At 39.4% G+C, this 23,817-nt stretch overlaps 1 protein-coding gene across 2 annotated transcripts in view; it reads left to right on the forward strand.

Annotated features, from left to right (window-relative positions):
* Window positions 1–3,920: 3,920 nt before the first annotated feature.
* AP3B1 (adaptor related protein complex 3 subunit beta 1) overlaps window positions 3,921–23,817 on the forward strand; it is a 164,463-nt gene continuing 144,566 nt past the window's right edge. For both annotated transcript variants that reach the window (XR_015261512.1, XM_086771530.1), the window contains exons 1-3: window positions 3,921–4,137; window positions 17,072–17,147; window positions 23,262–23,336. Coding sequence is in view for 1 of the 2 variants with exons in the window: in XM_086771530.1 (XP_086627656.1) it covers window positions 4,004–4,137; window positions 17,072–17,147; window positions 23,262–23,336 (285 nt within the window). In the remaining variant the exon portion in view is untranslated. The remainder of the gene's footprint in view (window positions 4,138–17,071; window positions 17,148–23,261; window positions 23,337–23,817) is intronic.

Consider the following 23,817-nt stretch of genomic DNA (forward strand, 5'->3'; position numbering starts at 1 on the left):
TGAGTAACACAAATCTTTTTTTCTCTTTAATGCATATGTATATAAAATGTAGGAATTTTGATGAAAACACATATGTATTTATCCATATGAATAATATCCATATGAATACCCTTCTGTAGAGCCTTGGAAGTTACTGCTCAGTGCAATTAATTTCTAAAAGCTGTGTCCATACATCACATATTATATAGCTGTTTACATCTATGAATGGAAGAGAAGAAACTGTGCTACTTCCCATATACTGTATAAGTGGCAATTGCGAAGATGGTTTGAATCATCATCAGAACGAAACATGATGAGTGGAAAACTGGGAACCAAAAGCCTTTTTTGTTCCCTGTGTTAAGCCTTGTCTGTTACTTTTCTTATGCTGCACAGAAACTTGAAATACATAATACTGTAATCAATTAAGGAAAGTGGAGAATTAAGATTTGGTAGTATGTTATGTTTCATAATTCACTGATTTTGATGTCCATTTGTACAGGCATAAATTCAATGTGCAAATACCTTATCACTGCTTGGTGATTTTCAAGACTTACTACGGCCAGGAAAAGGCTATTCATTGAAGAGTCATGGCATATTTCAGGCTAAAACTAGATAGTGAGAACTGATAGCAAGAATTTATAGCTAGCATTCTGGGTGGGACTGTTTAATGATACTTAATAAATCTTCATAAAATATTTGCTTTCTGTTCTCAATTTCAAGGCCCTTCCAAGCTCTGCTTCACTGTTATTATCTGCTCCTTTTCTCGTATCACAGTCCCATGATCATCCACCTCAATAGCCCATTTGTCTGCTTTCCCCCATGTTTGTACTCACACAAATTTCTCTGAAATATTCTATGAGTCTACTGTTCTCTTATTCTTCTAGTACTTCCTCAAGGATTACTTTTAAAGTGATATACACAATAATAAAAGAATTTGTTTGTTGCACTTACTAAGAGTAAATACTTATTTTACAGATTTATACAAAGAAACAAGCAGTTTAAACCTCCTGCTTCGTAGAACAGGAAGGCAATCTTAAAAGAAACTAGAACTCATCTACCTGACAAACTATGGACTTGGCCTAACATAGGTTACCCCTTCCTACACTGTGTATGACTTATACACAAATAAAAGATGTAAGCCAGGGGCCCCTTCATGTAAGCATAACTGTGTTTGAGACCAAAGTTCAAGTGCTGTCAGCATTACTGTTTGAAATTAATGCATTGTTGGAACAACAGAGAGACAGTTTCTAGGGACTGCTGATAGGAATTCTCACATCTCTCTGTAGATCAGAGCAACATCTTCAATTTTTAGGAGAGAAGTAAGTGTCCATTTTGTGTGGTTTGGACCCAATTCTCCAGCAGTCTACTCTGGTTTTTTTTAACCTTTAAAACCAGGTATGTAGAATGCTGTCTGCCTTAGTATGATTCAGAGTGTCGACCTCAAGTCATGTTGCTGGAAGAGTATCAACAGTTACTGTGACAGTTTATGGTAGTTATAACAAGATATTTCCATTTACATGGAAAGAAAACTATGATGGCTGTTACTGTAAAGGGCAAGACAAAATTGGATGTCTAAAGAGCCAACAGATAAAATGGCAATGGTCAAGAATATTCACATAGGGACTTTTACACTGGAAGCCATGACTTTCAAGAGACAGAAAGAGCTGCAAAGAAAAAAAAAGTTGTGAGAGATCATGAAGCAAAACAAAGTGTAGGCATCCGTAGAAGGCAACTATTGAGGACAACTGCTCTTATAGCAACCCTGTACTCTTAATAAATTGTTGTCGTAGTTCAGCCCCGATCGGGACCAGACTACGCAGTCTCTCTCCCGCTCCCCCCACCCTCCAAGAGAACAGGGGGAGATGATATAAGAAAAACGGCTCAAGGTTTGAGATAAGGACGGGGAGAAATCCTTAAAGTTACCGTCACGGGCAAAACAGACTCGACTTGGGGAAAACTATTCATTTATTTTCTAAAATTAGCAGGAGAATGAGACAGGGAACAAGATAACCTCCCCCCACCCCTCCCTCTTCCCGGGCTTAACATTATCTCTACTACCTTCCCCTCCCGAGCGGCACGGGGGGGGAAAAGGGAATGGGGGTCGCGGTCAGTTCATCACGCGTTGTTTTACGCCGCTGTATCATCGTCAGGGGAAGAACTCCTCATATTCCTCCTCTGCTCCAGCGTGGGCTCCCTCCCACGGGCCACAGTCCTTCGTGAAACTGCTCCGGCGTGGGTCATCTCTTCCACGGGGTGCAGTCCCTCTAGAACAGCTGTCCCAGTGGGCCCTCCACGGGCCACAGCCTCCTTCAGGCCTCCACCTGCTCTGGCGTGGGGTCCTCCACGGGCTGCAGGTGGATCTCTGCCCCTCCGTGGACCTCCATGGGCTGCAGGGGGACAACCCGCTCCACCATGGTCTTCACCACGAGTTGCAGAGGAATCTTGGCCAGGAGCCACATTACTCCTCCCCCTCCTTCTTCACTGACCTTGGTGTCTGCAGCCATTCCTCACAACAGGCTGGCAGACGCCTCTCAGGATCCTTTTTACATCTTATTCACTTCTCATCTCCTCTCCACTTCTTGCAGCCAGGCCGGGCCGAGTTGTGCCATATGGCTGCCCGGCAGGAGGCCAGAGAGTGAGGCCTGCAAGGCCCATGAGGCTCGCGCCTCCCCCTCTCTGCCCCCCGCTCAGCTGCTTCACATCTTCTCCTCCTCTTTTTCCTGTTTTCCCCTACTTAAATACGTTATTGCAGAGGCGTTATCACGGGACATTCTGCTACCAATTGGCTCGGTCTTGGCCAGCAGCGGGTCCGCCCTAGGCCCGGCCGAGTCCACTGGACAAAGGGGAGCGACTTCTAGCAGTTTCCTACAGAAGCTACCACCTTAGGCCCCCCCTCACTAACAAAACCAGAACAATTGTGTATTGGTAACTCTATTTGTCAAATTGATTTGCTTGGTAATGACTCAGTTTCAATCAGAAATGTACAAGTTGCTGAAAGAGAAGCAAGTCATAAAGCTGCTTCAGAAAAAAATATTATGACAACCCATTTTTTTCCGCCTTTTTTTTTTCTCTGAAGATATAAAGTATTGATTGTGAACTGTAACTTTTTGGAAATGAGTTCAGTTCTCGGGATGAAAAGGTTGGACTCCACTAATATAAGGTGTGTCAGGAGACGGGTGGAAGGGCATTTTAATGAACACAGATTGTTCCTCAGACACTGAGGGGAGGGGAGAAAGATGCACACAGGAAAATGAGATTGCAAAAAGAAGTTAGGAGAAACTTTCCTCAGACAACTTCTAATGATCCTTTTACATTTTATGGCCTCCTATATGTAAAATTCTACTGTTAGTCTAGGCTACCACACTACTATGTAATAGTGAGCGTGGAGGTTAGCGTGAGGTACTGACATTTACTGGGAAACAAGTAAATTTGCAATATGGATTACTAGAAGCAACAAACGAGCTGATGCTATAGGCCATACTTTGTATTTTAAACGGCTGTGCCCAAGGCACGGGGGGGGGGCTGGGAAGCAAAGCTTGCCACCCAAGCAGCCTGGGTATCTCTGCCTCAGGGCAAGCCAGGCTCTGGGGCTGCTGTCGCAGCCTGGCCGCTGCAGCCGGGCGCTGGCAGCGGGGCACGGAGCCACAAGCTCCTCCCGGAGCTCCCCCGGAGGGACGCCGAGCGAGGCTGGGCTCCGCGGGACTCGCTCGCCCGGTCCCGGGCGGGGAAGCCCGCTGCACCGCGACACCGGCCCGGGCCCCGCCGGCGGCCGGGAGGGCAGCGGCAACGGCGGGGCCTTGCCGGCGCCTCGCACCCCTCTCGCGTCACCGGCCCGGGCCGCGGTGCCGTGGCAACAGCAGCCCGGCCGGGGAAAGCGAGTTCCGCCCCGGCCGGTGGCCACGCCTCCCGCCACGTGACCCGCCCGCCCCTCCGTGCTGGCGCGTGCCCGCCGCTTCCGGGGGGGCGGGGGTCGGGGTGTGCCGCACCGGTAAGTTTGGCGGAGCGGGCGGGGCGCGGCGGCGGCATGTCCGGCAACGGGCTCAGCTACAGTGAGCAGGGGGGAGAGGCGGCGGCGGCCGAGCTGGCCCAGGAGGCGACGCCCACGACCACCCCTTCGGCCCCCGCGGCCTTCGGGCTCTTCAGCAGCGACACCAAAAAGTAAGGGGGCCGGGCAGCGGCGGCCTGGGCCCGGGCCCGGGCCCGGCCCTCGGGGTTGTTGGGCGGGTGAGTGGTGGCCTATTCCGTCGGCGTTAGGGCAGTGCTGGGCTGGCGGGACCCCGCTCTTGGGCGCGGGGGTCGGGCGGCGGGGGGCGGCCTCAGGGCTTCTCCCGGGCGGGGGCAGCTCCAGGCAGCCGTGGCACTGCGTGGAATAGTTCGCTTCCTTACCTTTAAGGTGTTCATAGCAGAACGGGTAATCTTTAAAGTTTTTATGTTGGTTTATTGTTTGTCATGTTTTTTTCCGTTCTGATAGCTAATCACAGTGGTGTTAATTTAATTTTGCATTGAAATATATTTAAAAACAAAGCAAGCACCTACTTAGAAGTATTTGTGTGAGTTGTAGTTGGAACTGTAGTTGATCATGGCAAGGTGACGATCTTGAAGTGGGTGTTAACAGTGTTTGTGTCTTGGTCAGAAGTCAAAATGAGGAAATGGAGGAGGAAAAAAAAAAGAAGCTGACGTGCACTCACACAGAAAGCCTTCAGCTTCTTGAAGGAAAAGTGAATTGGGGGGGGGAGGTGTCTAAATTGAAGGATCAGGAGGTTTGCTAAGCTTGAATTGTATCCTACAACAAATTGGAAATCTATTCTGAGAGCAACCAATAAAAAGCGCCATAAACTAAGGTCTCATGTACATTAGAAAATCAATCACTTCTTCTTCAGTTTGATTGTTCTGCACAAAGAGAGCATCCATGCTCTAGAAACCTCAACTGATGTGTTTATTTTTGTGCCACACCAAAGTAAATCACGACAGTGTGAAGCCACTGTCACTCTGATGCTTAGCTCCATAAGACAGCAGCTGATAGGCCTCCTCAGTTTGCTAGACAAGTCACATTTCTCTTCCCTTGCTATTCCACTAAATACTTTGTGGTTTTTTTTTTCATTCTGTTTCATTTAAAATTTTTGTTGCTCTAGCATGGATGCCCTTCTGCTGACTTGTGTGTTGTAGCTGATTTATGTTGTTTGTACTTTTCTTTTCCTGTCCCCTTCTGTAGCAACAACTTTGCACTTTATTTTTTAACCATTGTTTTGCTGCTTCTTTTCCACAGCGGACGATACCTCTATCATTGGTCATGGCCATAGTTCTCTCTATACCTCATTTAATCTTAGACTTAAATCTGTTTTGCAGGTGAAGTATAGCACTCTGTTTCATGAGATGCAGAAGCTGAAGTGACTAATTCTACTTGAGGCTGCCCAGTGGTTGGGGACAAATGTAACTCTGGGGTCCTCAGATGTATGTATATGATTGTCTTCCATGTCTTTCAATATGGAAGAACCAGAATAGCTTATGATACGTATGCGTGCCTTATTAATTAATTGCTACCTCAAGCTTACTCTTACAGGAGGGCAGGGAAGATCTGTCCCCTAAAGGAAGGGCTCAAGAGAAAAGCAGGCATTGATCTCTGTGGTGTTTTGTAGCTGATAAACAAGTTCTTGTTGATATAGAAAGTAATCCATGATTCAAACATGTATGGGTAAGCTCTCAGTATTAGTTGGGTAGTTGAGGAACAGACACTGCGGGGGAAGATAGTGAAATTTGTGTACCATGAAGCCACTAGACTGCAAGTGAGGGTTGTTGTTAGAAAAGCAAACTGTGTTGCAGTCTGTTTGGAGAATGCAGTAGTAATTTATCAAGCATATAGCATGTATGTCATGTAGTCCACACTGGTAATAGCCCAAAACCTCCTTACGATAAGCAAACAAAATTTCCTTTCCTTAAAGCTGAAATGGAGATCTTAGAACAGAGACTGTAGCCCAGATGGAAGACGTCATAGGTTTTGGTGGTTTGGTTTTGTGTTCTCTAGACAGGGCAAACCTGATTCCTCCCAACTGGCCATACAGAGGAGTGCAAGATGTGTCTTTGCATCTCACATATTAAAGTGTGGGGGTAGTGGGATGGTCACCAGATGACCTTTGAAGGTCCCTGCCACCCCCAATGATTCTGTGATTCTAAATTGTTTATTAGGATAGACAGTCCTCAGTGTCACAGCATTTGTTATATGGAATGGCCTATGACAAGTTGCACACAGAGGAACCAATGAGTATCAGTAGAGTTAAAGTTGAAGTCTAAAGTTGACCTAATGTAAATTATTTGTCCTGTTTTCTTTTTAGTATCTCAGTAGAAATACTCATCTGAAGTACTTTTAATCTAAAATTTCTGAGCATCCCTTGGTGTCAAAAGCCCTTGTGTCTTATTCTTCTCCTAAAGTTGCCTTTTTTACCTTTAGCAATTGTACAATTTATTCATTAACTTTCAATTACAAATAGAATCTTCAATTCGGTTAATGAACATATTATTTTCTTGACGTGTTCTTGTAGCTTGGTTGTGACACGTATTGTCAGTACTGAAAATATCTCAGTGTCTCAAAACTTCTGTCATGGTAACATCTTAAACCTGAATAAGTGGAAAGTTTGACTGTTAGAAGATCAATAAAGATGAAATAATTGTTGAAATAAACAGCTACCTTAATACAAAGAAGGTGCGATAGGTTGCCTGTACCATGTGCAAATATTTTGTTTCTTATTAGTTAATATATGGTATGCATCCAATGCAGTGGAAAAAAAAAATAGAGATGATAAAAATACAAGTTTAGCGTGCTTGTATCAGGTGAATGTAAATGTTCAGGACAAAACGAGTGAGGAAAGGAGGAGGTTTTTCTAAACTCTGTTATATAATAATTATAATCAAGTAACATATACCTAAGAAATTGTTTTCTTACCATTTATGACTAAACTTAAACTGTTCTTGAATAAGAGATTTCACAACAGATACAGGAGACTGGGGATAGTTTTTTTTCTTTGAGTATTGCATCCTCACTAAGGAGACAAGTGTAACTTGCCTATTTGGTATGTATTGCTTTTAAAAAGCCTTTTGGTTAATTAGATCACTTCAAATATGTCAGAGGTGGATCTTGTGTTCAGAGGATGGAAACTTTGTGTTTGTTCTGTTAAATGTCTCAATAACTGAATAAAGAATATTACGTACCAGAGATAAGTCAGTCTAAACTTTCTTGTGTGGAATGGACACTACTGCGTGGCTGGAGATTCCTGTTCCTCTCCTTCCCCTCCCACTCTGTCGTTCTTGTCACATGAGCTGACATGTATGGTATTCCTTTGTTCCTTTATACAACTTGTATAGTTACATTTTAGGAATTTATTTGTGTGCCCAGGTAGGTGGTCTGACACCTGTCTCTGAACTGGTTATGTTCCAGACATAGGTCACTCCAGGTGCTTCAGATGTATGTCACTCACATGCCCCACGTGTTTGAAAAATTAAAAAAAAGGGTCGGGTTGTGGGCCACTGGAATAATGGAAGTGGCTTGCAGACAGGTCTCTGCCTATAACAGAAGTTTTCGGAGGAAGATTAAGAGCCAAGGAGTCATGTAAGTCTTATGGACAAGCTGAGTCTAGCCTGTGGACCTCAAGTTATTTCTCCATGGTGTAGATTGATGGAATACGTGAAATTAGCACTACCTACTTGGGAGACTGTCAAAATAACCTGTATAGTGTAGAGAGATACCGTTATGCACATTACCTAAGTTAACAGGATATTTTTGTAGTTACAATATGTATTATTGCTCTATTTAGAGGGATTAAAAGTCTAACCACCATCCAACATTTAAGAAAACTTGTAGAGATAATTAGTAACACAGAATCCACATTAATTGTGTACATTACAGTGCAGCTGTTATTATCTACAGTTAATTGCAGGTGGACAGAGGATTTTCATCCATATTAATTGCATTTTAAGCAAAATGTACTTGCAGGTAGTATTAAAATATAATAATGTTTTATTACTGGAAATGATACAATTTCAGGAGTAAAACTAGCTATTGCTGTATCTAAACGAAATGTAAGAACTTACAGGTCAACCACATGAGTAATGTCAGTAGATATCATCAATTGATAAGTACAGTATTGAAGCAGATGGCAACATTTATAACACGCATTTTCAGCTTTACTGATTTGCATCTTTAAACTGTGTTCCTGCCAAGCAAAATACATTTGTAATTTATTAGGCTTTTTTTTTTCCTCCAGATCTGGCTTATGCATTTTGTTGAGCTATTCATCAGAAAACTCCGTAGAGCTGCAAACCCTTTTTTTTTTTTTTTTTTTTTTTCCTGAGATTTGCAAGGCTGTTTTGCAGGGAGCTGATCTAAGGTGGTGATTTCATTAAGATACCCATTCCCCAATTCTCTGTGCAGAAGACTTTTCCAAATTCATCAGAGCTTAAAAACTTGCTTTCAACAGCTGCCAGAAATGTTCTTAGAGTCGTAAATTGATCTAGTTTTGCCTTGGCATATCCTGTTCAACCGGTCATGGAAAGCTTGTACATAGACTGCCATTTGTGAAATTCTTGGAGGAGACTCCAGACCTAATATTCAAACTTGATGCATCTGCTAGCTCATTGGCACAACTACTTTCCTTCCCCATCTGTTACGGTGGCGCTATGCCCACTAATATGTTAATATGCCAGTTTTGGTAGGATGTACAAACCAGCAAAGATGAATGGTTTGGGTGAACTGGTGACTCTACAAGGTAAAATCAGTACCAGGATAGGAACTAAATGCAGTATATAAACATGGGTGAACTATTGCAGAGCACTTCCCATCAGATCTGATGAATTCCATCTGGAGAAGTGACACACAATGAATATATTCTCACTGCCATGCACTTGGCACGTATGAGGATGCAAGCAATGAGATGTTGATTTACTGTGATTCTCTGTAATGTAGTCATGAAAAGTTTTTTGAGGCTTTTTTGTTTCTCGGAAAGGCAAGTTTTGTAGTTTGAGGTCTTCCCAGTCGTTTCTGCATCTTTATTATGTTGTCATATATTTGTCCTAGACACTTGCTATGATCTACATCCTGAATGAGATTAACAATACATTTCTGTAACACTGTTGTAACGTAAGGCTAACAGTTGTAAGAAATTCTGGATTTTCATAGTTCTGCTTTTCTGAAAACTGTCCTTGTCTATGCCACCTTGTGTTAGTTTCCTTACTTTGAGGAAAAACTGAATTATTTTGTATATAAAGATTTCCTTAGCATCCTGCTAGAAGATGAAGAGCATTCAATGCTCTTTAATAGTGTTTCTGAAATATTGTGGACATATATGTAAATACATTAACACTGTTGTAGGTTCTGGCAGTGACAGCACCACCTTTGTGGTGGTGTCTTTTAAAAGAAGCCTCTTCCCACCATTTTCCGGAAAGCTGGAAATACTTCCTGCTTCTCACTCTCCTATCATCCCTTCACAACTATCAAATGCTTGCAAAGCGATCAACAAATGTCTGCGCATTCTGACTTCTGGCCTCAAGACAGACTGTAAATTGACACAACCACTTAAGTGGCAGCAGCACCTCAGATGCCACTTTTTCAGCCTTCAGAAAGTTAATCTCTGCCACCAAGGAAGACTTTTTCTCAGACAAGCTTCCCTGCAGCATCGGAGGTGTGCGCACTATAATAAGAGGTCGTATGCAGTGGGTTTGCAAGATTGGTGCTTTTCATGCTTTTAGATGACCTTTCTTGTTGCTAGTTGAAGTAGTGTCTGTAACTATTCTATTGACAATAGATAATCTTAGATTGAATTACAGTCCTCTCCAGAAAGAGTTTCAAACTGGTTGTCATACAGCCTGCCATCTGGTTAGAGCTTTTGAAATGTAGGTTGTCTACATGTCTGCACTGACGGTGGTGGTAGCAGCAACTTACAGGTATCCATACACTTCGTTGCTCAAGCATTCTGCAGGTACTCAGTTTGTCATGACAGGGAACTGTGAAGATGCTTTATTCAGTTTTAACTTTACATTGTTCTATATGTTTCCTTACTGAGAACAATGAGACTGTACCTATACCATCCAGGTGGCAAGTGCTTTGAGAAACTAGTGGCAAAGCAATCACTGAATGAGTTAAATTATGTTGCTGGTCAGACTGGAACCGGTCTTGTTCTTCTCTGTGGCTCTCAGCCTTACAGGATATTATAGTTACTGTAGTTTTCCTCACATCTCTGCTGTCTATACTTTAAAACTATCAAGTTTACTTTTTGGGTAGTATGTTTGTTTTTCAGATTGAAAAATTGGGAGTGGTTGAAAAGGAAATAAATGACTTCTAATCTCAGTTTCTCTTTAAACCACAGTACAGCTACAGTCATAGCCAAATTATTTGAGTCTCACTTTAAATAATAGTTGAATTCTATGTTGGTGTTGTGAACTGGCAGTAAATATAAATAGTATTATAATTGCAGAGGATAGCAATACTGAATAGCACCACAAGAGGTCATTCAAACAGTTTGTGTTATAGAATGAAATGTAGTGAAACTGAGATTTCTTAATTTCTCGCTAGAGAAAGACACTAGATCAACAGTAAAATAAGCTCAAATTGCAGCATGTATTTGCTACCATTTTAGCTTCCATGTCCTATGGCTCTGAAATAAATTTACAGTTTGTCTTTAAGTGTAAATTCAAGCTTGTTTAGAGTTTACACAATAGCCTGAGCTACAATAAGCCAATTTATTTTAAGGATTTTGCAGTGCCAGTAAAATGTAAATAAACCTTTTTTTCTTTTTTCTTTTTTCTTTTTTTTTTAATTTTGTTGGGGGAACACATAACCTTCCATAGCACTTCATTACTACTCAGGTGCCAAGACCAAAGGTTAAGCTGCTCTGTCAGTGTGGATTTTCTGCTTCAAACCTGGTAACAGTGACAGTATTTCAGACTTCATGTTGGAACATTTTCCTATGCTGCAGACAAAACCAAAACATGTTAGTATGCTGTGGTTAAATGTGTGTCATCCAGACTGAAATCTCCTAAAGACTTTGAACACAAGAACAATGCAGTTGATACTGTGTGACTGAAAGTATGTAATGGATGGAGAACGTAAAACAAGAAACGCATTGTTAAAACTCTGTTGAATGGAACTTTTGTAATTCTTACTCTTGTTCTGTAACAGGTAGTTCCATAATATCAGAACTGGTGAAGCTTGCTTCCTCATCTGCCATGGATTTGTTTGCCGTTTCCTATATCTTATCTTGCAGTTACACAATGCTGTCCTTGTATATGAAAAGCCTCTGTCTCACCACAAGTCTTTAAAATTCTTTCCCCTTTCTTAGAGGTGATTAAAACTGTTCCCAGGTGTTGGGCCATACAGATGCATGAGGTATCATAATTAAATTCTTATTTCATAAAACAGAAGGCTGTTAAACTTCCAGAAGTAAAGATTTTGTAAAGAACTATTGTTGCATTACCAGCTGGGCTTCAGTTGTAGTTGGGTACTTAGGAAACTTATGCTTTTTATGAAGAAAGCCTTATGATTAGTGAGTGACTTGTTTCAGTAACTAGATACATTAGAACTGTAGCAAATGCTGACGATTTTGGGGTTACATCTTATGATGTTCTAAAGAGAATAAGAGATATAACAAATGTGTATCTTATCAGCGTGGAGTAAGTGTTCTCTTAGCAATGGTTGTTCAGAATATGTAGATGCATGATGTACAGTTATGCCTACTCTCTTTTTCTATTTTTTTTCTTTGTAAAAGTGGGTAATGTTGCTCAATGGAATTTGAAATCCTAGTCTTAATCTGAGCACGATGCCAGTTTTAGTGATCAAGTGTGTGCTAACAAGAGTATAGCATATTCAGAGTTGATCTTTAGTTGCTCTTTCCCATAATCAGCATGGAGAGTAGTGGCCAGGGTCCTTTCTGGTGTGACTCGAGGCTGTTAAAATAGTTTTGCAGTATATTCTCTTGACTGTCTAGCTGTATGTTTTGGAATTGTTTTTTGTTGGGTTTTGGTTTTTTTTCCTTTTATTTTGAGATGTTGGGGTGAGATTTTTGTAATGCTTGTTTTTTTCTTTTTAGTGGCAAGGGAGTATAGGGAGCATGAAAGAGAACGAGAGCTAGAATAATCTAACTAGAGGCTTTTGCCTTCTTACAGTAACATCTGTAAGATTAATCCTAACCAATAGCCCTATCATAGGTCCTATCACATCCATACCCATATTGTATCCAGAAATGGTGCAAAGGCATATGAAGAAAGCAACGCTTTGAGGTAGAAAGACAAAAGTAGTGTCTATCTTAAAGGCTAGAGTGATGAAATATTAAAACATAGAAGAAAGTTATAAATCGTCTTCCTTTGCTTAACATTCAATGAGTGATTTAAAGATAATAAATTGTTCTAGATCTGTTTTGTGACGTCTGTCATGTTGTATCACTGCAGATCTGTAATGTGTGATGCTCGCTATGAGAGCAAGTTAGGCAATGAATTTGCATTTCTAATTTACACTCCCTTAGCTTTCAGATTCTTACATTGAGTAATTCAAGCCTGCGGTAGTAAAGATTACAAAAGCAGCTGAGGACTAGTTCCTAATATATTAGTAACTGACTCATCGCTTTTTTTGGTAGATGCTATGCAAATAATAAATACTGTATTTCATAGTCTGTATTTCATGTTGTATATGGATGTAATATTTTAATTATGGCCCACACCAGTGCTTTCAGCTGCCAACTTGTTAGGACAGTGAGTCTGTGTTATATAGAGGTTAAGAACTAGACTACAACTTGGGAATGCAGGGAAATCTCGTTAAATTCTTAGGTATGGCAGTGGGCAGACAAGTGGAAATCTTTCTGTTTTTTCTTCTTCCCCTCTTGGAAAGTCATTTGGCCTCTTCTTACTCTTTGGGAAAATTGTCTCAGAGGCAATACATGTACTCTGACAAAGGTGTTTTTTGTTTTTTTTTTTTGACCCTACTATTGTTGAGACCATTACTGTCCTGCTTCATATAGCTCTCTGTTATTCGCAAACTGTCAGATTAGGCTTCTTTAAAACTGGTTTTGCTGCTAAAGTAATAAAGCTTGTATTTAAATAATCTGTAATATATACCTAACTCTGTAAGGCTAGAATTGCTTTCAAAAATTTTAGTGGAGAGAGGCAAAAGCATTGATGAAGCTGGAGGGCTGCTTGCATTTTCCTGAGCTTCTAGCAGGTGGACATAAGTGATAAATTATTTATCTAACATTGTGTACTGAAGAACTGTCACTTCAGGATAACTGATGAGTACAGAAACATGAACAGCAGTGTGAGGCTTGCATTTGTGCTTTCTGTTTTCAGGGATTTTACTTAAGGATTGAAATTCCCTTAAATCTTCTTAATGCTCAGGAGATGAAAATATTTTTATAGTGTACAATGAACTATGTTATGAAAGACTGAAATGCATTTGCCTTTCCTATTGTTCATTGAGGCTGCTGATAAGAGTTGTTTTTGGAGGGAAATGACCTTTGAAATCTGCATAGGATATTTGTTTCTAGAAGTTAAAGCAGCAAGGGAGTGGGTATCCTGTTACTTAATAAGATTCTTCTGAGCAGACCGCATTCTCAGCAAGCAAGCGTGGTTGAGTGCAGTCATCTTTTTGGTTTTTAAATACTGTACTTAAAAGAATGGAATGAAATTCTACAATGCTGGGTAAAATAACTGAGATGTCTTGCACTATTAAATCTGCTCTTAAAGGGCAAAACTTCGAGGTTACACTGAAACCATATCTAACTGTAGAAGAAAGAAGGCTTGCTACTGATGATCCATATGAATGTATGGACCAATATTTTACTCTGTAAGTATCTAATGCTTACTAATCCAGGATTATAATTTGTTAGAAAAGATTAAAAAGAAAAACCCCATCAGTTCACGTAGCAATTAACTTCCAAATGGATCCAGCAAGAACTTGTGTGGTTTTTTTGTTTTTCTTCCCCCCCCTGCAGCTTTTCTCTTAAGAAAGCAAAGTTTACTATAATCAGGTCTTCATGTCTTAATTTCTCAGGTTTATGTATTTCCTGTTAACATTTCAAAAATGTTTTAATTTGAAATGTATGATAGAATATTTTCTGTAAGCAATTAAAACTACATTTTGTTGTTAAATGCTTCTTTCTTCTGTCTTCACATCTTAAATTCACCTTTTGCCTTTTTTATTTTAATACTGGTAACTCATACTCATCCTGTGATTACTGTCTGCTTTTGTCATTTGCAACTTCTGGGAGGTTGTCTTCAGTATAGTACTTGCATCTTGTACTGTGTAACTTCCTCCATTTTTGCTACTTAATCCTCAAGTTCAAGTTATGTTTTTCATGTTTTCTAGTTTGTCTTGCAAATTTTAAATATATTCTTATTTTTTTCATGTTAACTTTTTTGTTAATTTTTTTATTAGGTAAATGTATTCTTCGACTTGAATCTTAAGCAGTTGCTCTGATATCTTATTCATGCAATGCTTTTTGATTCTTTACTTGGATACAATTTTTTTTTTTTTAAAGTAGTTGCTTTGTTGGTTGTGTGAAGGAACTGAAGTATCCCCCTACAAGTAGATGATCAAAGTTTAGTAATATTATCTTGTGCTTTCATTTTTACTGATGTCTCTGTCTCAATCTGTGCATGATTATGTGAAATAGCAGTAGGAAACTGGAAGCAGGAGCATAGGACTAGAAGGAACTTTCTAAATCAAGTCCAGTCTTCTGCTACATAACTTTGTAACTGTGTCCTGTAGATTCTTTCACAAGTTAAGTTTAAAAGGATTGGATTAAGGCATAAGCAGAAGGAATTACAAATTTCTGTATCCAACTAGAGCAAAGTCTTAGGTGAGGTGCTTCAAGCTGATCTTGAAAGAACTTAAACTTACTCAGTATCCTAGGAGGAATAGGTAGACAGGAATGGTCAGCAAAATAAGCTATCTCTGTGGCCAAGAATGATAGGAATAGAGTTACTGAAAGTTACATCAGGCTAGCATTCCTAAAAAGTCCATTACAAATGGAACTACACAGAGATTAAAAGGTAAAAAAGGCATATTAAAGGTGTTTAGATACAATCCTAAAGCAAAAAATATTTCATTTCTGATACAAAAAATAAGGATATGAGCTAAGGGAAAAATTTGAAGTATCTGAAAGGTATGTGAGAATATAGAGGTGAACACAGGCATGCTTGAAGTTAAATCAGAAAACCAGGGAGCTTAATGGGGAAGGAGATATGCCTGTATCCCAGGGAGCTGGGACAAGTACAATAGGTAAAGGTCTGTGAAATCGTGGCATTAGTTGTTTTTAACAGATCTGTCAACTTGGGATGGTGTTATGATGAGAAGGTCCAGTGGTTGTTACCACTTGCCATGGAGAAGGCAGCTAGCTAAAGGCGTATTAAACTAATCTCAAGAGTATGCAAAACTACAGAACAAAGTTGAATGGGAAGCATAACTTAAAGGACTGAAGCAAACAACAAAATAAATGTAGCAACAGAAGACTGACCATATAGTTCTTTGAACACTTCCAAGAGTAACGAAAAACAGTAAAAACCTTTTGAGTGTGATGCAGACAAAATAAGGAGTTCACAGTGGTATTTGGGAAATAGTAGTGAGGCAGGTGAGGAAATTGAATGCTTCCACTTTTTTTTTTTTTCTTTTAAAAATACTTAAATATTTAGCTGTCACATGAAGCCAATTACTTGCAACAGCCCATCTGTGTTTGGTTGCTGCAGTATTTAATGAAACACTTTGGTTTTGAAGAAGCAGTTAGACCTCAGCCAGAAGTTATGTGTAGGTATCTGCATCCTGAATTTTTGCACATTTTTCTTCTGGCTTATTAGGAAAATAATATTGTTTGGGTTTTTTCCCCATCTGGTTGTGGTTCTTAATTTTATGGATGTATACTGAAGTGTGTGGGCAATGTGGATTTCTCATGGAGGGGCACAGAACACAACAATACTGGATCTGAAAATATGTGGAAGCTCTTCTCTATTAGAGTGACTCTATCCCTTGCAGATAGGAAAACTGCTATTTTAAAGTGTATGAAGGAATGAAAGACAACTTTTTGTCTCATTATAACTAATTCTGACTTTGGTTTAAACCTCTTTTTTCCTTTCTATCTGAAATTCTGAGGACAGTAGTAAATCAGAATATATCTAGGTTTTGCATTCACTTTTGAAATCCTGGCTGATTTCTATGTTGCCCTTCACTATGTGAAAGCTCACAGGGTTTCTAAACTTGGGAAATTTTCAGAGTTCTTTGTAATATTGCAGATGTCTTTTCTTGAGCCATTCTTTGCTTCATATTTTCTAGTATTCGAGCAATCTCGAATGCATTACAAAGGTTATTTCTTCAAATAATTTTTTTAATTGACTTCCAGAGTCTATAAATGCAGTTAAACTATGATCTCTTTGCATCTAAAAAGCCAAGCAGGGTGAGGTTTCTTATTAGTAATGGCTAAAGAGAAGCTGTATCTGGGACAGAAAATCCATATTGGCTTAATATTTTCATGTGAGAATTTTATTTCAGCTGGAAAAAGTGCTTGATCTCTATATATGTCTAATCATCTGGCAGTCTTAGTCTTATGGCATGTAGAATAGATGTACTGCAGATCTGAGGTTTTTGAACCTGGGGACAGGGGATAGCAATTTACAATCCAGAAAGGCAAATGAAAACTTAAGTTTGTATGCTTGATTCTCATTGAAATTCAGACTGTACTGAAGTCTGCTATTGGGCTTTTCAGTTATTTATGTAAGCTGATATTAAATTTTAAGAGAAACACGTCAACCTCGGGCTATTACATCTGGCCCTCCCTGGGGAGAAAAAGGAAAGCGAATGAGTTGCTGGTTCAAACGAACCTCTTCTCTTGCCTCAAGACTTCAGCCTTACAGCAAAGGTTCAGCTAACAGTGGACTGAAGTTGCATTGACTTGCATTGTTGTTGGAATTTGATGATTCTTTTACTAAAAACTTCATTTTATTAGGTCAGCATGTTAACAAATACAATTTAAAAGTAGGCAGGAAGGAGCAGGGCTTCACCTTACAGTTGATTCAGTGATATAAAAATGGTATTTTTTCTAATTGATGCTTTACTATATTTCTACCATAGAAATGAAGACCTAAAACAGATGTTGGAAAGCAGTAAAGATTCTGCAAAGCTGGATGCAATGAAAAGGATTGTTGGGGTATGTGATTTTTTTAGTTATTATTTTTATTTCTTAGAATATCTGTGTTTTTATTATTACTTTTAATTATTGGATGTGATTACTGGTTTTGTGTTACAGATCCTGTACCAAGTCAGCAATTGAATCTCTAAATCTCCTCTACTATTCCTTAATTTGGAATTTTGTGTAGAAAGTGCTATATCAAAATATATATTGTCATATATTTTTAAAATATTTCTGTAACAGTACCTATATACCTGTAAATAACTATTTTCAGCAGACAGGTGAGATGTTAAATAGGAAATCATTCCTTCAGAGAAGCTTCAATTACTGTCTTAATTCAGCAGACAGGAAACAACAGAAATTTACAGGAGTAAAATGACAAATTGCATTTACTATTTTTACTTTTTTAGATTATATAAGGATTTTTTTTTAAATTCAACATATTGCCTATATACTTGACTAAGTATTTCAGGTGAACTGTGTACTCAGAGGTGATTAATGTTTAACACCATTGTGTGTTAAACCCTATACACTAAACATCATGAACTTGATAAAGTTCCTTTGTCTTAAAAAAAAAATTAGAAGAATGTGCTATGGAAAGCTGTTCAGTGTCCACTTAATTTTTTTGGGGGAGTTGCGACATGACCCTTCTGCATTTGCTTTCTCTCATTGTTCCTTCAGTCTCTTCTGGATGTTCTTTTTTTGTTTTGCGTATTTTTAAAAGGAGTTAATCCTATCCAAGCATGTACTGAGGTGAGCAGATACAGATTGTATCATGCGATTGTGTTCTTTCCTCTGACTCTAGAGCTAGTGATTTCTCCATTCATTATCCTCTAGTGATGAAGACTTTACTCAACTTGGTTGTCTTCTGCTTTTGCCTTTGATCCCAGTCCTACCAAAGAAATCACTTACGTATTAGATCTGGGTAACTTAGCAACTAACACTTCATAACACCTTTTTTTTTTTTTTTTTTTTTCCTGGAAGATTTCTTGGTTCATCTTCTCCAACATAATGTGGGACTCAGGGTTTGACCAGTGAGAGTCTGGCATACAGGGGTGCCCTTGTAAGAAATCATGGCCTTTAGAAGTGCCATGGTTTTAACCTATGGTAGCTTACATTTTTGTGCTTACCTCAGAAAAGGTCTTCCTTCTGACTATCACTGTGTGCAGGAGGGTTGGGGAGAGCTATTCCCTTGGTGTTCTTTTTCAAAAAGATGGCCAGATCTTTATCTGTATTGGAAACTGTTGCAACTGAATGTTTGTGTGTGTATGTATATGGAGGAATGAGAAACTATTAAACCTGGTCAGCATTAAATTTTAAACCAAAGCTTTACTAGATTGATTTTTTTTTTTTTTTATTTTAATTAATGTTTTTTCCTACAAATAATCCTCTTATTTAGAATAAGTGCGCAGTGAACAAATGCACTTCTTAGAAATACCTGCTGCTGCTGCATATTCAAAGTAGTTCTTAACAACTGCTTCTTTAATTTCCTAGAAGTACATGATACCATGAAGCTGGAGATGTGTGTTAACACTGATAGCTGTGGTCCCTGATGGCCTTAGGCTGATGTAATCACGCTCCTAAGCCCTTCAGCAAGGGAAGGCAGAACTTAATTGAGCATGTTTGTTCTTCTGCTACGTAATTTCCCAGTTCCAGATTTTTGACCTTCTATAAGTTTGGAGTCCTGGTTTTCTGTCTCTGTTCTAACCACTGGACAATGCTGGAAGAGCATTACTTTCCCGGATGGCAGCAGACACCTTCTGTTTCTTAGATATCTTTTCCTTGCTCAGCTACTGCTTAGAATCATAGAATCATAAAATGGTTAGGACTGGAAGGGACCCTCAAAGGTCATTTATTCCAACTCTCCTGCAAGGAGCAGGGACATCTTTGACTAGATCAGGTTGCTCAGAGCCTCATCCAACCTGGCCTTGAAAGTTTCCAGGGATGGGGCATCCAACATCTCTCTGGGCAACCTGTTCCAGTGTTCTACCACCCTCATTGTAAAAAAAAAATTTCCTAATATCTAATATAAATCTGTCTCGCTGTGTTTTGAAACCATTAACCCTTGTCGTATCACAACAGGCCCTACTGAAGAGTCTCTCCCCATCTTTCCTGTAGACCCCCTTGAGGTACTGGAAGGCCACTATAAGGTCTCCCTGGAGCCTCCTCGTCTCCAGGCTGAACAGCCCCAACTATCGCAGGCAGTCCTCATAGGAGACGTGCTCCAGCCCTCTGATCATCTTTGTTGCCCTCCTCTGGACTCTCTCCAACTGGTCTATATCCTTCTTATATTGGGGGTTCCGGAGCTGCACACAGTTCTCCAGGTAGGGTCTCACCAGAGTTGAATGGAGGGGGAGAATCACCTCCCTAGGCTTGCTGGCCATGCTTCTTTTGATGAAGCCCAGGTTGCGGTTGGCTTTCTGGCTTGCGAGCACACATTGCAAGCTCACGTTGAGTTTTCATCCACCAGTACCCCCAAGTCCTTCTCCTCAGGGCTGCTCTCAATCCATTCTCCGCCCAGCCTGTATTTGTGCTTGGGATTGCCACAACCCACGTGCTTCTTTTCTTAAAGCAGAAACAGCCTTCTAGCTTGTAAGGTAACTATTACTTGACTGCAAACGAGTTGTTCGAATTACTGGATCATCTGGTTTCTGTCTCTTTCATATTTTGAAAGCATTTACTGTTATCCTGTGTTTAAACTGTGTTTCCTAAGAGACATTTGCTACCAAGCTCTCGTTCACATAACAAATTGAAACAATGAGCTTTACAGGCCAGGACTGCAACCATACACAATTAGCATAAGGCCTTGTTAGCAGTGTTGATAATGTTCTTGCTGGTCACAAAGATGCTTGTGTATTACCAGTTGTGTGCTTACATTTAGAGAGTTTTCAGGGATGAGATACATGTTTCAGAAATGAAAGGCTTCCTCTAACCTTCTTATTAAGAGGAAGAAGAATCTCTATTGTCAGAGTATTGTTTAAAGTGTCTCATTGGAATGCTAATTTTCACTAATTTTAGGTGGGAGAAAAAGCTGTGCATGCTAATAGTTTTCTTAATTTTCTAGTAGCTTCATTTGTCCATATAAGTGTGATGGAAAAGTACCAGGAGAACACTGCTTATGGCTCCTTTTGCTGCTTCTTCCTCCTTTAAGGCAGTTTGTGAATTCTTCTGGGAAGAAGAAGATTCATTACAAATAAAAACAAATTTGTCTTGCAGAGAGTGACTTTTAGCAACATAATTTCAAGCACAGGACTAGTCCAGTTTTAATCTTTCTACTCCCCCCTCTTGCATTAAGGTGTCTAAGCCAACCTTCAGCTAAAATATGTATATGTGAGTTCAGTGATCATTGACATCTTTTTATTTTTTAGTCAGTATGTTGTTTTTTTGTTTCTTCCTTACATGCATACCATAAACAAGCAACACTGCTGGTTCAGAAATAAATTTGAAGCTTATACCAAGTTTATTTTACTACACATATGGAAACACAATAGCTGATATTCCTTTTAAAATATACATTGATATTGCAACAACCAAGATACTCTTATTAGCAGGTCTTGAAAGCTGTCTGAGCTTCTCATCTGGGAAAAAAATCTCAGTAGAATTTCACTCCTAAAGATTTCAGAACCTAAATTTAGGAAGCCAATTCACAGCCTGATTTCCCACAGAAAATTTCATCAATGTTTGTATGTCTCTCTCATGGAAAAAAAAAAAAATTAGTACACCCTGATATTACATAGCACTTACTCTAGAATGAAAGTTTCTGTCTGTGCAGGATCTCCAGGTATATGAGACAACACACTTGCAGAATGTCTAGGCAACAAAAATTATACGATAGACCTTAGTCTTGGAAAGAACATTGCATTCTTTCAGGTTAATGATCCATGGGCTAAGGAGAATTTACGCTAATCATTATGACTTAATGAATCAAAATACACTTTTAAAAGACCCTAAATACATATTTACATGGTACACTGGAGCTATTATGCTTGATCAGTTAAATAATGCAGGTAATATATAGAGTCATACTGTTACAGCTTATCAGAGAACTCTTAAGGATCATCCCTGCTTTTGAATAACATAACTTCTGTTGCATCAAGATGAGATGATTGTTGATATTTTATTTTCTAACACTTCTCTGCAGTGTATCTTGCTACTGAGTTCTGCTTGACTCTGGTAATTTAATTCTGAATCTGGCATTTATTGTAAAGACCCCCAGTCCTGACAGCAGTGGTTTAATTTAGATTCTTAGTTAAAACTCCTTGAAACTTAAAAAATGTGCTTGCTTCTTAGTTTGTCAGTTCCTGTGCTTTAATACAGCTGGCAAGAAATAGTTTAAGATGTTACATTGGTTGCTTAGTTTAAGATGTTAAGATGTAGGTTGCTCAGAGGCCCCTCCAGCCTGACCTTGAATGTTTCCAGGGATGGGACATCAGTCACCTCTCTGGGCAACCTGTCCCGGTGTTCTAACACCCTCAGTGTAAAAATTTTTTCCTTATATCCAGTCCAAGTCTACCTCGTTCTAGTTTAAATCATTACACTTTGTCTGGACACAACAGGCCCTGTGAAAGAATTTCTCCCCATCTTTCTTACAAGCCCCCTTTAAGTGTGGAAAGGCTGCTATAAGGTCTCCTCAGAGCCTCCTCTTCTCCAGACTGAACAGCCCCAACTCTCTCAGCCTGTTCTCATGGGAGAGGTGTTACCGCCTTCTGATCATCTTTGTGGCCCTTCTCTGGACTCTCTCCAACTGGTCTATATCCTTCTTATGTTGGGGGTTCCGGAGCTGCACACGGTACTCCAGGTGGGGTCTCACCAGAGTTGAATGGAGGGGGAGAATCACCTCCCTAGGCCTGCTGGCCATGCTTCTTTTGATGTAGCCCAGGTTGCGGTTGGCTTTCTGGCCTGCGAGCACACATTGCCAGCTCACGTTGAGTTTTCATCCACCAGTACCCCCAAGTCCTTCTCCTCAGGGCTGCTCTCAATCCCTTTATCCTCCTGCCTCTATTTGCTTGTCTTAATGAGCTCTTGTCCTTTCTGATTAGCTTGATGTTTGTTTGAATGGATCTTGCCCTTGACCATAGCTGGAGGTGCTCTGAGGCTGTATTCAGCAGCACTGTGACTTGATAAAACACCTTCATGAAATTCTAGGGTTTGCAGCCTGGACATGAAGTACTGGCAGACATTCTACTGGAATTAGATATAAGAAATGAGAGTTGTGCAGCTGTATTGTATATTGAAGTATTTTATTCCTTCTAATGTACTTGGTTTCTTATAAATAACATCCTCCTTATGCTGTTCATACAAGGGCTGAAGCTAAACTGGAGTTTTGCTGTTTCTACTCTTTTATTGAGGCAATTTTATTATTTACTATGTGCCCCAGTTTCAGATTTCTCTGAGATCAAATATGAGAATTTTCTTCCTTTTAGAAAAAAAAAAAAATCGGTGGGTTGACTGATCTTGCTTTTACTTTCTGGGTGGGTTTGTTTTTGGTTTTTTTTTTTTTTTCTTTCGCTGTATAAACACTTTAATGCCTTTTGTGTTTAACTTGCTACGGAAAACAACCTTGCTTTGTTTTTGAAGTGTGATGTCTGTGGTTTTTTTTTCTTCCTCTATTCTGTTGCGCACCAGGATTGTTCCAGGGAAAAGGAATAGGACTTAAACTTGTATAACTTCTCCTGATGGCTTTTTGTTGTTTTTTTGCAGCTCCCAAAAGGTAATTCTGTAAAGCTTTTCAGATTAGCAAGATCTCTTTTTTCAGTAATTTTCAAAGCATTAAAAACTATTTGCAGTCTGATATGGTAAAGTCCCAATTCATTGATTCCACCACCCAAACTCGTAACCAGCCAGGGCCCATGGGTTTTGTTGTATGGATAGTATTTTGTAAAGTGTAATAGTTAACAAAGAAATCAGACTTTATCCTCAACTTCCTAGAAGTCAGGTTTGAAATACACATGTAGAATAAATATCTGCCTTATAAAAACAAAATAAAAAAAAAACACCCCCCAAAAAACCCACAAAACCCCCAAACCAAAAAAAAAACCAACAGAAAACCAAACTGTAGTCTAATAAATTATACTATTACATTACTAAGATTTATCTCTCTCTTTTTTTTTTTTTTTTTTTTTTTTTTTTTAGATGATTGCAAAGGGAAAAAATGCTTCAGAGCTGTTTCCTGCTGTTGTGAAGAATGTTGCCAGTAAAAATATTGAGGTATTTGTGTAGCTCAATAAGAATACTGTTATGGAAGATCTATTTATGAAAATTTTATCTAATTTTATCTGACTTCAACATAAACCATAAAACCTATGGTATTTTTTTAAAGCAGAATTTCTCAGGGTTTAATTTCAATGACAGCATTGTGCTAATGGTTTAGTGTGTAAATAAAGGAAGTGTACTGGGTGATCTGAAGGGAAGAATAATAACTATTTACATTTTAAAAAATTGATTAGAGAAAGTTTGTGAAAGTATGTGGTGGTAATTCTAACAAAAGGTACTATAGTATGAAACAGGGTGCTGCTTGGAAAGTTTCAGTCAGGATTGTGCTACATTGTGTTTGAAAACATCTATTGCAGAGCAAGGCTGAGAGGTAAGGTTTGGGTGACAAAGTTTTCACTGTTCTAATCATGTAGGATATTTAGAAAAGTATTCTGAGCATTAGGATTGCAGAGTGTCACTTTCACTCAGTTAAGTC

This window comes from Chlamydotis macqueenii, chromosome Z (assembly GCF_036417535.1).
Source record: "Chlamydotis macqueenii isolate bChlMac1 chromosome Z, bChlMac1.mat, whole genome shotgun sequence".
In the NCBI taxonomy this organism is placed as follows: domain Eukaryota; kingdom Metazoa; phylum Chordata; class Aves; order Otidiformes; family Otididae; genus Chlamydotis; species Chlamydotis macqueenii.